Source organism: Dendrobium catenatum, unplaced genomic scaffold (assembly GCF_001605985.2).
Source record: "Dendrobium catenatum unplaced genomic scaffold, ASM160598v2 fragScaff_scaffold_556, whole genome shotgun sequence".
NCBI classification, from domain to species: domain Eukaryota; kingdom Viridiplantae; phylum Streptophyta; class Magnoliopsida; order Asparagales; family Orchidaceae; genus Dendrobium; species Dendrobium catenatum.
Genome location: NW_021319018.1, coordinates 92959 through 106346, shown reverse-complemented (window position 1 = coordinate 106346; position 13388 = coordinate 92959). Strand labels below are relative to the sequence as shown.

Below are 13388 nucleotides of genomic sequence, written 5' to 3'. Positions count from 1 at the left end.
ATGCAATCCTGCAGTTTGGGAAAAAAATGGCACTCCCTTTTGCTTATATTATTGGGAGAATTGTGCGGAATATATAACTTAATAAAAACGCAACTAAAAATTAAATAACATGTAATTAGCAAAAAGAAACACAAATGAAGACAGCATACAAGAGAAACTATTACTCATATGAGCACTTACCTGTTATCACCATACTTTATTATGTTGACAGCATCTTCATCAACCCCTGTGTAATGACTTCCTTTGACTAGCTTGCAAGGAATGCCAATATTATCAGCAAGAACCTGCATTTTGAGGAGTTGAAGATGAATAATGGCACATATCAACAACATTTGTTCAAGGCATATAGTAGCATGGCATCGTCACTGAAAGCATAAAAAATAATAAGCTTTATATCCTTCAAATGCAATTATTTCAGTTAAATCATGATGTATCACAAGTATCCATGTTCCTAACTAAATAGAATTCAACAATGCACCTATCACTACGTTATAGGCTACTTAAGGTAAATACAATTGGTCATTTATTTTACATGGGGCTGTAAAAGGATCTGAGAAATTTGTAATTACAAAAAAACAACTAGATACAATTTTCTAGTCTCAATAATCTGGAATTCAAGCATAGTACATTTCATGGTTCTGGAAACTAGTATTAGCAGGTCATCTCACAGCATAAGATAAATTTAAATTTAAATGACATCTAAGTGCAGCAAGTTTGAATCAGATGTTTTGCTTGCAAAATGCCGCCTTTAGTTTCTCAAGTTTACATTAGTTTCATATAGGTGTATCAATTTACTAAAAATACAAATCTACACTTTTTGAGTAATTTATCATAAGTCCTCGTGCGTATCATCAAGCAATTTCTTTTCACACTTCAGTTCTTTCAAGCAATTTCTTTTCATATGCAGAATACGACACATGTCTAACACATGTCAAATACATCGTCTATGTGTCTGATTAAAAAATAATGAATAAATAAAAATATATATTTGACATGCGTATTATGGGTTAAGTGAAATATCAATAATGAAAATGAAGGAACTAAGAAAGAGTCAAAAACAAATAAGAGGCTTTTAGTTTTGAAAGAGAAAAGTGAAATATGCCTTTAAAATTTAATTTTTTTTAGGTTCTCTTTTTTAATTAAATTTATTATGTGCATCAAAAAATTTATCACTCTATGAATTAGATTGTATGCATTTTATGTTTATTTAATTTGTGTAATTACCCATCATGGTTTTTTATTTTAAGATATTTGCATAGTAAAATTATATCCAATATGTGTTTGTGTCATATATTTTAATAATATGAATATCTCATGTCCATATTGTATATGTGTCAATGCATCATAGCATGCATTGATTTAAAGTGTTGCTACAAAAAAATAAAACACACAAAGGAGTTTTTACAATAAAAAAACGTTGCACTTATTCCTGTGACCTTCTATATAGGCCCCTTCCCACAGCACGACAATAGTTATCCTCCTCAAAAATGTAAAAAAAAAAAATATAAATCAGTATGATATAGAGATTGGCATAAATATTGTATCTTATATCAATGAAACCTTTATTCTTATCTGATGAGGACATCGTCAGCAACTTCGACACATGTACCATTATGAGACGCCGGAGATCGACGGCCACGATCATGAGCTGTATTTTTTGTCATTTTATGTAGTAGTTTATTTTATTATTTATGTTTTTCCGCTTTTGCCCTCATGGGTATTTAATCGCTATTGTAGCCCAAGGGGCATTTTAGTCTTTTGTTTTCTTTGTCATTTGAGGCCTATATATATGGCCCTTTTCTCATGTAATGAGAGTTTTTTGATGAAATGAAAATTTACTTTGTGTTCTCTTTGTGAGTGCATCCCTCTCCCAAATCTCTTAGTGAGTTTTGGGAAGAGCTAGATCTCTTTGTGAGTTCTAGACCTTCGTGAGTTCTAGAGCTTCCTGGAATTTTTGTTTGCTATCAATTAGTGTGAGAATTCAAGGAGAATCCGTCCGGATCGCATTCTTCCTTGAACTCCATCCCCTCACCCGTTTCCACCCAGCACTTCTACCACCTCTCCTCCCTCCCGCTCAGGCCGCCGACCTCCAGGCCACTGCCTCCCGCCGGCCAGCCACCTTCCACACCGTGGCCGCCCCTTTCCTCCCTCCTCTAGCCGCCGGCTTCCCTCTCCTTGAATTTCAAATTTGAAATTCAAATGTTTTAGGGGTCATTAATTGTTTCCTAAAGTAGCTCCTTAATTTACGCCGTCAATTTAATTGATTTTCAATTTCAATTTTGAAATCCAAATTGCTTAAATTGATTGTCCTCCTAAATGGAAGTTTTTTCTCCTTAAGAAAACTGAAAATTTATTTCAGATTTTTGTAAAAATCTGAAATTAAATTGGTGGTCCCCACTTATTCCAAAACTCACCCCTCTCTCCCCCTCATGTAGCTGGCCCCCTTAATTGCCTCCTCTCTCTCTCCTAATCACCTTAATAGCTCCACAAATTCAGCCCCAAATTCCCCTCTCTTTACCGGCCCCCCTCCCTCCTTGATTTAATTTGAATTTCAAATTAACTCCCACCATTAAACCTCCCAAATTCTGAAATTAATTCAGAATTCCTGCACTCTACCATTTGACCCCCACCATAACCGAATTCCCCTAGCTCAAACCCGTGACCACTCTCTCCCTAGCTCACGGCCCCCTCTCCCACCTCCCTCTTTTGTCTTCCCCACTAGATCCCACCATGCATGGCGGACCCCGAATTTGAATGGAACTTTGGATTCGTACATGACGAGCGAGATCAAGTTGACATCCTCCAATCACCGTTCTTTGATGTGGACTTTGATTTCAACGACACGATTGAAGATTACATCGACCGTATCCATTACACATTAGTTGATGTGATCGACGAGCAAAGATCAAAGGGACATTGGATCATCATTGGACGACCGTCATCCTCCACCACTCCGGCCATCTATCCAAGAACGAAGATCTTAAGCTCCTTCTTCCTCGGAGTGACCTCGGTTCTAATGTGGAGACTCTTCTTCCGCTAAAGCCTAGACTAGTTGAGAGTATGGGCTCCAAAGGTGAAAGTTCTCATTATTAAATCATGGATTCTGGTGTATCGTCGTAGTTTTACAATTGTTCTTTGTGTTTTCTTGAATTGTTTGAGAATCGGCTTTGCTCTTCTTTGCCTAAGCAAGTTAAAAAACAAGAATTCTAAGGATCAATCATTGCTATAAGTAATAACTTTATTGTGGAAACGCTTTGTTAATTCGCTATCTTTAATTTCTTAAAGTAACTCCCGATATGTTTCACATCATTATCAGTTATAATCTGTTATGTGCATGGTAATGCAGATTACTTGCCGTAGCTATCAATGGCAAATCCATGCCATTGCCGATGTCAATTTTCTAACATGCAACAAAAAATTTGCACTGAATATCAAATGCAGCAAAAACATCAGACATTAGGATAACTAGGTTAGAAAGACAAACCTTGAAAAGAAGGGCACGATGGCGAGAGAGACCTACATTTATGAAGCCAATGGGCAATAAGCTTGTCTGGAGTGAGGTTCGTAACTCTGAACTTTTTTCAATCCAACGAGCTAATATGTCGTTTGCATCCCTTACAGGCCCACCCATGTTCTGGGAAACGAGCTCAGAAATTCTTTGCACCAAAAGCATAACCTCAGTAGCAGGTACGCCCAAAGCAATGCAATGAGCAACTTGCTCCAACTCAACCAAAGCAGTATCAACAGCACGATTTATAATAATAACTTCAAAACCAAGATCCCCAATACTCGTTTGGAGATCATGAAGAGATGGCATCTTCCCATGGTTCAAATTAGTGGAAAGCCCGAATATATCATAGAAGCCATCCACGACTTTCTCATCATAATCTAGCACATTGTAGTCCTGAACATAAGGATGGCATCAAAATCAGTGTAGCTTTCAGAATGTCAAAATAGTGAGAACAAATAGAGGTTTATTTATATTCTGAATTAGCAAATTATATTCATGAAATGAGTCCTAAAATTTTAAATCGAGTTCAAAACACTACTGAATTAAAATTTTGAAAAGAGAGCAGATTTTGTTTGAAATTAGATGAGACAGACATTTAACACTACAAAAAAGAGAATAACTTAAGAGGAAATAAATAAATAAATAAAGTTGAGATTTATGTTCAAAAAAGATTACAAACACTAAGAGAACTTATGCTTGAATGTCCCTTTTGATTTTTTGAATGGAATATACTCAGCTCCCACTAAATTTTACCATATAATGAATGTTAAATTTTACGTGACAACAACTCAAAACCAGAAACCCAATGAACATATAACCATATGAGCCGCACCTCTGCATAAATATGAAAATTAAACGAGAACCCCATTTGTATGGCTAATAAACATTATAAAATATAATTTGACAAAGAAATTACTAATATCAAAAGAGAACCCAATCCTCTAATTCAATCCAACTGCAACAACAGCAACACAGTTCAAAAATTTCCTGGGTTAGCTAAGTTAGTGGTATAGTTCATGTCTACGTTAATTCCATCATTAAAAAGGACAAACCAAATGCATTAAACAAATGAGGGTTGGGATGTTGGGGATCTTAAAAGACTTTTGGTTATGTCATGCAGGCTCTTTCATTGCACTTGTTGTGTAAGAATATGTTAGAGACTTCGAGTTGGTGTATTGGCCAATGTTGGTTGAGAGCCACTGTGAGGAAGATGCGGATTGAAGGTTGTTGCGTCCTGGAGTATTCGCAGCAGTAGAGAAATATAAAGTTTAACGTCTTAACTTTGTACGAAAATATGGTACGCATACAAATAAAGAGAGGGTGTAGCAATTATGAGACACAAAGATTTTTACGTAGAAAACCACTGAAAAGGGGGAAAAACCACGGGGCCTTGCCCAGTTTGAATGAATCCATTATTATTGCAGTTGATTACAAATGAGGCCCTTCCTTGGGGGAAGGCCTTAGCTTGATGTACATCTTACTGAGTACATTACATAATGTGAATACAAAGAATCACTATTGACATGTTCGTTTGGTCAGAATGACCGTAGTTGATGGGCGACGTAAGTCAGAAGGACCATAGTTGGCGGGCGACGGAGGTCGGGAGGACTGCAGTCGGTGGGCGACGTAAGTCAGAAGGATCGTAGTCGGCGGGCGATGAAGATCGGAAGGACTGTGTCAGTGGGCGACTAAAGTCAGAAAGACTGTAGTAGGCGAGCGACGGAGGTTAGAAAGATGGCGTCAGGTAGAAATCCAACAATTGATAGAAATCCAGCATCAGCTAGATGTCCGGCGAAAGTACGACAACAGGCAGAAGTCTAGCGTCGAATAGAAACTTGGTGACGAGCGGAGGTCCGGTGTCAGGTAAAAATTCGATGTCAGTTGGCGACCGAGGAGAACTCTGACGTTAGATGGTATTCGGGCAGAACTCTGACATCACTTGGAGTTCGAGTGAAACTCCGGCGTCACTTGGAGGTCGGGCAGAATTCTGGCGTCACTTGGAGGCCAGGCGGATTTCCGGCGTCACTTGGAAGTCGGGCGAAATTCTGGCGTCACTTGCAGTTCGGGAGGAACTTCAGCATCAATTGAAGGTTGGACAGAAATCCGGCGTCACTTGGAGTTCAGGTGAAACTTCAGCGTCAGGTCGGACAAAACTCCAGCGTCACTTGGAGTTCAGGTGAAACTCGGGCGTCACTTGGAGGTCGGGCGAAATTTTGACGTCACTTGGAGGTCAGGCAGAATTTTGATGGTGGTCGAGGAGTTTCTTCCCTCCTATTCTTCTTCTCTTCTCCTCTTCTTGCTTCTCTTCTTCTTCTTGCTTGGGTCCCCTCTCAAGAGAAATGAGGGGACTATTTATAGTTTTTTTATAGTGGCATGATCCGTAAATAGGAGGATCAAGGGAAAATGTGGAGTGGTTCGAATGAACGGTCCATATTGAATCCCTTGATCATGGACCGTTCATCAGACATTTGAAGGTCTTAATGATATCGGAATTCGGCGATGTTGGGCTTGTTGGATTCATTTCGTTTAGCCGCTCGATTCGAATATAAGCATGTCATGTTTGGAAACCGTTTGGTAATCCAATTTGTGATTTAAACCTTCCAACAGCACTTCGGGTCCTTGATTTGGACTCATTTGGGCTCGGATTGAGTTGAATTTGATGTCGTTGGGTTCATATTTTCGAGACGATCAGTTCGACTATAAGTTTGCTGAAATCGGAGTTTAAATGATCCCATATTTAATTTTTGAAGTTTCCAACTTGATTTTTGCCTCGAGATTCGTGTCCGATCAAGCTAATTTGTTGATGATATATCAAAGGTATTTTGGCAACAAGACTAAACATTTCTTTGTAGTCTAGGTTGGGTTCTTGTTGATGGCCTTGAGCAACTAGTCGGACTTCATATCAAACAATTGAGCCATCGGCATTATGCTTTGTCCAGCAAATCCATCTACTGCCTAGGATTGTTTGGTGAGGGGGAGGTGGCACTAGTTGACAAGTACCTAGTTGTGGAAAGGAAAGAAACTACTCCGACATAGCTCATCTCCATGCTTTCTTTGAAGAAGGATGGGTTTTTTGGAATGGTTGTGTAGTGTAAGAGATTTAGGATTTGACATGAATTAAGAGAACCAAATTTGAATATGGTCAGCATGTGGTGGCCAGTGGGATTGGGAGATTTTACTTCCGGTTAGATGAAGAGGAGGCGGGGGAAGACTACGTTGTTAAAGGAATGTTGGATAGTCTGTGAATGGGAGGGAAAATTGGAGAGTTATGAGGTGAATACTAAATGTAGTGTGGGTTGTTGGAAAGTTGGCTGTATTGAAATGTTCATGTTAGAAGATGAGGATTGGAGGTGAGAGGAGTGGGAAGTGTTTAAGAGATAGGGATTTGATAGGTTAAGGACAAATCATCAAAATTCACGTTTGCATTCGACGAGGCCAACTTTCCAAGGAAGACATTTGTATCCTTAGTGAGTTTAAGAACATCCAAGGAAGACACAAATGTTATTAGATCTAGGAGCCAATTTATGGCTACATGACGGGGAGGGGGGAGAGACAAGTGAAACAGATGCATCCAAAAGTGCATAGATGGAAGTAGTTTGTCTTTTGCTTGAACAAAAGGTGGTATGGGGATTTGTGCTTTCTATTAGTGAAGGACATGTGCTTTATAAGATAAACTGAAGTAGAGTGTCAATACAAAGGTGGTAAGGGAGATGGGCAACGTGAAGGGGGTTTGAGTAGTTTCAAGAATATTCCTATGTTTGCATTCGACGAGGCCATTTTGCTCTGGAGTGTAGTCAACTAGTTTGATGAATTATATCATGGGTTTGAATGTAATTATTGAGATATTACTTTCCTCCATCAATGAGAAGGCTTTTTTTTTGTATAGGAGTTGATTTTTTAGTAGAGTTTTAAATTTAATGAAGTGAGAGGTGACTTCAAATTTTGTGTACATTGAAAATGTCTAAACATAGCAAGAGAAGTTACAAATAAATAAAGTGTAATATTTAAAAGTTAAAACCTTGAACCGATGAGGCTGCAGAAGGACCTATACATTTGAGTGGATTAGTTCCAACGGTTTGTAATTGTGATTGCTAGATTTTATAGAAGGTAATTTATGATATTTGGAGGCATTACAAGAAATGCAATGAGAGAAAGTAGTAGGAATGTTGATGTTGCTATTTTGCTTGGAGATGGTTGTCAAAACATGATGGTGAGAATGTAGGAGATGTTGATACCAAAGCAGTGAGGGATAATTAGTTGTTATTAGAACTAGATAAGCAGATTGCGATGGTGATAGTTGAATAGGATAGAGGTTGTTACAGCATAGCCCTCAGAGTACACAGTTGCACTTCATGTCCTTAATGGAACCAAAAGGCACCAAAAGAAATGGAAACATTATTGTTAGTGGTTAGATTGGATATAAAGAGAATATTATGAGCTAGATGAGGTACATGGATAAAATATTTAAGAGTGAAAGCTTACAATGTGGTGTAGGTAACAAATATTTACTGATGTGAGCAATAGGAAATGAACCACCCTTGCCTACCTTGACTTGGTTTAAGCCTTGAAAGAGAGTGGATTAGTGTAGATGATGTTGTTGAGGTAAGGTGTAGGGTGAAGTGGAAAACAAAGCTTTAGGCTATTGCTGAGAGTTTGGGGGGTCATAATGTCAGACGGTGACCACATGTGAGGGCGGTGTGACCATGTTTGCCACAAATTTGGCAAGAGATTGGATTGGCAATTCATCCTCCTCAATCACCCAAAGTGGGACCTATGACACGTAGGCTTTGGTTGAATTTGCAGCTATGACCGTGGTGGTTGTGGCCTCTGGAGATAAAAAGAGCCCTATGTGTATCATGGGAGACTTGTTCTTTGGTTGACTATGTTGCCAAATTGATCTCCTCACTAATGAAGAAGAAGTAGAGATCCTCAACTTTAATGGGTGTGAGCTTGGTCCGGATGGAGGTTTTGAATGCATGATATTGGGTTGGGAGACCATTGAGGGTTTATAGTAGATGTCTTTGCTATCCACTATGGATCCAACAATTGCTAAGTCGCCAATCAGTGATTTGATTTTACTAAGATTTTGGATCATAGAGAGGTTTTTTATAGAGATTTTGTGGAATTCGTTTTTCAGTTGGATCAGACGAGAATGGTTGAAGGATTGTAAGCACCGTTTGCCATTTACCCGCATTTCAAATGTATTGATAGCATTCAAGCTTGATAACATAAGGACAACTACTACTAGGTTGGAGCGCATGGAAGCGGTGAGGTTTTGGAATATGAGAAGTCATTGGTTCTAGGTGGGTTAGGTCGAGACTGCCCATTGGTTTCAAGGACAAGACAGCACAGGGAGTCGGCAATTCTTTCCAAGAATCCAGTAAAACCATTAGATAGTTTTCGTTTTGATAGTTGGGTAGGAATAATGGTTTTGGTCTTGGATATAAAGAATCTGAGTGAGGGGATGGGAGGATCATTGATTTGCACTGTGGATATTTTGTTGCCAGGCTGAGATTTGGCCGACTGATCCATTGTAGGTGATTGGGTGTTGCCGCTAGGCAAAAATCTATAATGCCATAAAAGCAAACTCCATCTGGTAATGTCATGGCATGTTTATGAATAATAAACAAGTTGAGGGAAGACGAAAGAGGTAAGCAAATTGTTGTATGATAATGTTATAATTGTTTTTCAGATTTTTATAAATTTGATAATAGTTCTTAAAGTAACTATATCAATTATATTATAAGATTATTCGTATATTTATGCAGAAAGAAGGTTTTGGATTAATGTATCAAAGAAGAAGGTTACGTGGTGTAGGTTTGGAAGGGAACACTCGTCAAGGAAGTAAGTAATGCCTTTATATTCAAATATAACAACTTTCAATTATAATCATGAAGATTAATATTGAACGCATTAAAGTGAAAGGTTCTTAAATTTGTTTAATGTATAGAAATTATTTTTCATTCAAATTTTCAAGTATGAATGACCATATACATAATTTAATCGTGTAAGTATAAAATAAGGTTTTGTATGTTAATCTAAATATTTTTTCTATTTAATACTATTTTAGAAATTTATCAATTTTCTTGCATATGGTATACATTTTAATTGTGTACAAATTAGTACAGAAATGATTATGAAGCATGCAACAACTTATGTATGACTTATGAATACTGAAAAGTTAGTGAATATTAATTTAAAAGTAAAGTTTAGCTAAAATTGATGTATAACTTATAAAAGTATGTGAGACAAAAGGGTTCCCATATATGAAATTACATTATAAGTGGGGTAAAAGGTACTTCAGAGATTATGATACCTACATAGCATGTTGGGCAAAATGGACCCCTTAAGAGGAAAAAGGAACCTCTATATAATTCAATAGCGATAATATCAAATTTATCTGGGCTCCATTGAATAATGTTTTGAAAATGTAGTCAAATCTTTTATAGATTAAAATTGATATTCAGTTATAATTCAGAAGAAATAAATATTAAAGCTAATTATGATTTTTTTTATAATTTCAATATTTGATTAATTTCAATGATTGTATCTTAAATGTTAATTAATTTGCAATGCTTACTGAGCCTCATATCTTACCAGTATTTTTCTTACTGGTTGTTATTACAGAAAAAGGAAAAGAAAAGATCAGAGATGACTAATTGCAAGTACTTAAATGTTTCAAGTAGTTTTAAGTCTGTTTGTAAAACTACGCTTAAGGTATGTGAACTTTATAATGAAGTGTTACTTTGGATTTCTGTAGTGGCTTTATAAGTATCTTATGTTAAAATTTAAAGTTATTAGTTGTTTTCATTTGATTAGATGTATGAGAGCTGAATTGTTAGATACTTTATAATGTTCAAAAGTAATGTATGATCAGAAAATAAAAGGTCTATGTTAGTAATACTTCTTGTGTTGTTAAAGGGTATTATGGGGTGTTACAGTATGAGAACGATCAAGAGAGAGAGAGAGAGTGAGAGAGAGAGAAGACATCTATAAAATTTTGCCATATGAAGCTAAAATGCTTTAACATCTGTAAAATGTAGATTGCTTGGTTAGTTTTGATCCAACAGTGTAGAGGAAATAAGTTGAGGTGGCTGCTCCATTCGCTTATTGTATAGTGGCTGTCGTAGTTACAATCAAAGTAACAAAACCTAATTATTTCTCCCAGCACTAATTAAGAGCTTGACCATTAACCATCTAAAACCTCAAACATCTACAAATCTAGTAACAGTGCCTTCCACCAAATCAACCGCCAGACCACCCATTTATAATTCTCCCATTACAATTAGAACTCAAGAAAACGAACACTCACCCAGTACCGCCGAGCCAGGGACTCGGACGCCTCCTCCTCCTGCCTCCCGTAATCGTCTCTGTGCTTTCCCAAGCTCAAAAGTGTCGCAGCGCGGATCTGATCGCTGTCTGGATCCTCCCTGAACTCCAAGTTAGAAGCGCTAATCGCGAGCGCCAGCTGCATCTGGAACTCCTCCTCTGTTGAATAGTAATCAACCCGCTCCACCGCTGTCGCCGATGCCCCTCCCGTCGGCGATGGTGGGGTCATCACCGGCAGCGCTGGAGGCTCCACCATAGCAGTCTGGTGATCGGAGGCGCATGACCTGGCTACGGCGCCTGATGTGACAGCTGGAGCCGGAGAAATCTCTCCAGATCGGATATGATCTTGGGTACTTCCGATGTGAAGCTTCCGAAAAATATTCTTCATCGTATTCTGCTTCGAGATAACTTTCTCCGCCCGCTAGCTCTCGTGGGAGCTCGCAGGAGGGAGGGAAGAATTGGAGAAGTCTTTTCAGTATAACCAAGCTAAGTATGGTGGGCATTTAGTTTATATAAAATAGATTATTCTATTGAAAATTTACCGATGCGACCCAATCTCCGTATTCGTAAATTTAGAGAAGATTTGGCCCTAAATCGAAACACGCAGATCCAGCACGAACGCAGTAAATAATAGTTTGCTCTTTGGAACGGCCCGCGGCAAGTGTCGAAAGAACGGACAGAATATTTGTTTTTAATTAATTGACAGCGGTTGCACGTCGATTCGTATAAACTTTTTATGCGGACTTTTTTTTATCGTAATCAATATTATTTTTTTTCACATTTATTAGTACGTCTGTTTTATTTTTGTCTTATTTAAAAAATTATTATTTTAAATATAAACTCTAATTAGAGTGTGAACGTCATTTTATTATACTAGTATAAATGCACGTGCACATGGTGCACGTTAATAAAAACTAAAAAATAATATTTATATAATATGATTGCATGTGAATAAAATTTAAAATTTTATTTTATTAATTTTTTATAAATTAATAAAGTTATCATTATAATTAATTTTAATAAAGATCATATTATTGAATAACTTGAAAATTTTTCTTAAAATTTATAAAATTTTAAAAAATATTTTAGGAATTCAAAAAATTATATAAAAAAAAAAAATTCAAAGGCGCGGGTTTAAGTCGCTACTTCCAGTTTTGGTCCTGGCGGCGCGACAGCAGCGGCGCAGCGTCTGCGGCGGCAACAAGAGAACGTCGAGACTCGCGACTCGTGATTCGTGAAGCGACGCAGCGCCAGAGCCAGACAGCGCTAGACTGCCAGTGACACGATTGGGGATGCGACTCGACGCTTCTGGTAACGCGGGTAGCCGGGCTGGCGGGCACTCGACACTTCAGGCAGGGCTGGCAGCAGATGCGAGCAGAGGATTTTCGGGTCATTTTCGGGTTGCCAGGTCAACCCAAACCCGACTCGATTTTTGAAACGAGTTGGTTTGTTGAACATGAACCCGACCCGTTTCACAAACGGGTTGACCCGAACCCAGATTTTTCTGAGCCAAGTCCGGGACTGATTTCGGGTCATGTCAAAAATTGATACCCCTAGTTGGGATGCTCTACAAATTTGATAGTACTGTTTTTTTTTTCTAGTGTCGTTTTGACTGGACGATGAGAATTAATTTTTGGTCTGCTTTAGCCTCGCTCCTCGATGCTCTCTACTCCTGCTCAGGCAACCAGAAGAATTTGGTTATTTAAAAGTATTTTTAGGCTTTGGGTGCTTTCGTTGTCGTTTGAGTCCAATTTATTTTAGTTTTTTTTTTCCTTTCATTTTCTTATGTTTACAAATTATATTTATATATTTATTTTATTTGTTAAAGTTTTTTTGTTGCATAATCTTCTACAACCTTTTTGGCTCTTTCCCAATTGAGTTGTTTTTTTTTTTGGGACATTTAGGCCATTTAAGGCAAACTCACACACACAACGCATACACATGGACTCGAACCTTGGACCTCTTAGTTGGAAGCCTAAACTCTCAACCAATAGGCTAAGGGGAGTTGTGTTAATAATAAATATACTAATAAAGTTTTATCTAAAAAATAAAAATTTTGATCGGCACCAAATTATTATTGAACATTTAGGTCATAGAAGGCAAACTCACACATACAACGCATACACATAGACTCAAACTTTGAATCTCTTAATTGGAAGCCTAAGTTCTCAACCAATAGGGCCAAGGAGAGTTGTGTCCCAATTGAGTTGTTAACTGATTATTTGACTTCGTTGCAATTTTCTTTATACCAAACAATTTTAAATGGGTTAGTCTCTCAATTTTATATATATATAATATATATATATATAAAATAAAATCACGTTCACACTCTAATTAGAGTTTATATTTAAAATAATAATTTTTTAAATAAGACAAAAATAAAACAGACGTACTAATAAATGTGAAAAAAAATAATATTGATTACGATAAAAAAAAGTACGCATAAAAAGTTTATACGAATCGACGTGCAACCGCTGTCAATTAATTAAAAACAAATATTCTGTCCGTTCTTTCGACACTTGCCGCGGGCAAAGAGCAAACTATTATT

The 13388-nt window shown here is 37.4% G+C and overlaps 1 protein-coding gene across 2 annotated transcripts in view; it reads right to left on the bottom strand.

Moving 5' to 3' along the window:
• The window catches only part of LOC110111196 (serine/threonine-protein kinase EDR1-like), a 48721-nt gene extending 37386 nt beyond the window's left edge, over positions 1–11335 (bottom strand). Inside the window, exons 1-3 of one of the 2 annotated variants that reach the window (XR_003700687.1) lie at positions 10824–11335; positions 3485–3904; positions 181–284 (exon numbers count right to left, since the gene is read on the bottom strand). Coding sequence is in view for 1 of the 2 variants with exons in the window: in XM_020842959.2 (XP_020698618.1) it covers positions 181–284; positions 3485–3904; positions 10824–11228 (929 nt within the window). In the remaining variant the exon portion in view is untranslated. The remainder of the gene's footprint in view (positions 1–180; positions 285–3484; positions 3905–10823) is intronic. The other variant, XM_020842959.2, reaches the window with a different exon arrangement.
• Between the last annotated feature and the right edge of the window lie 2053 nt (positions 11336–13388).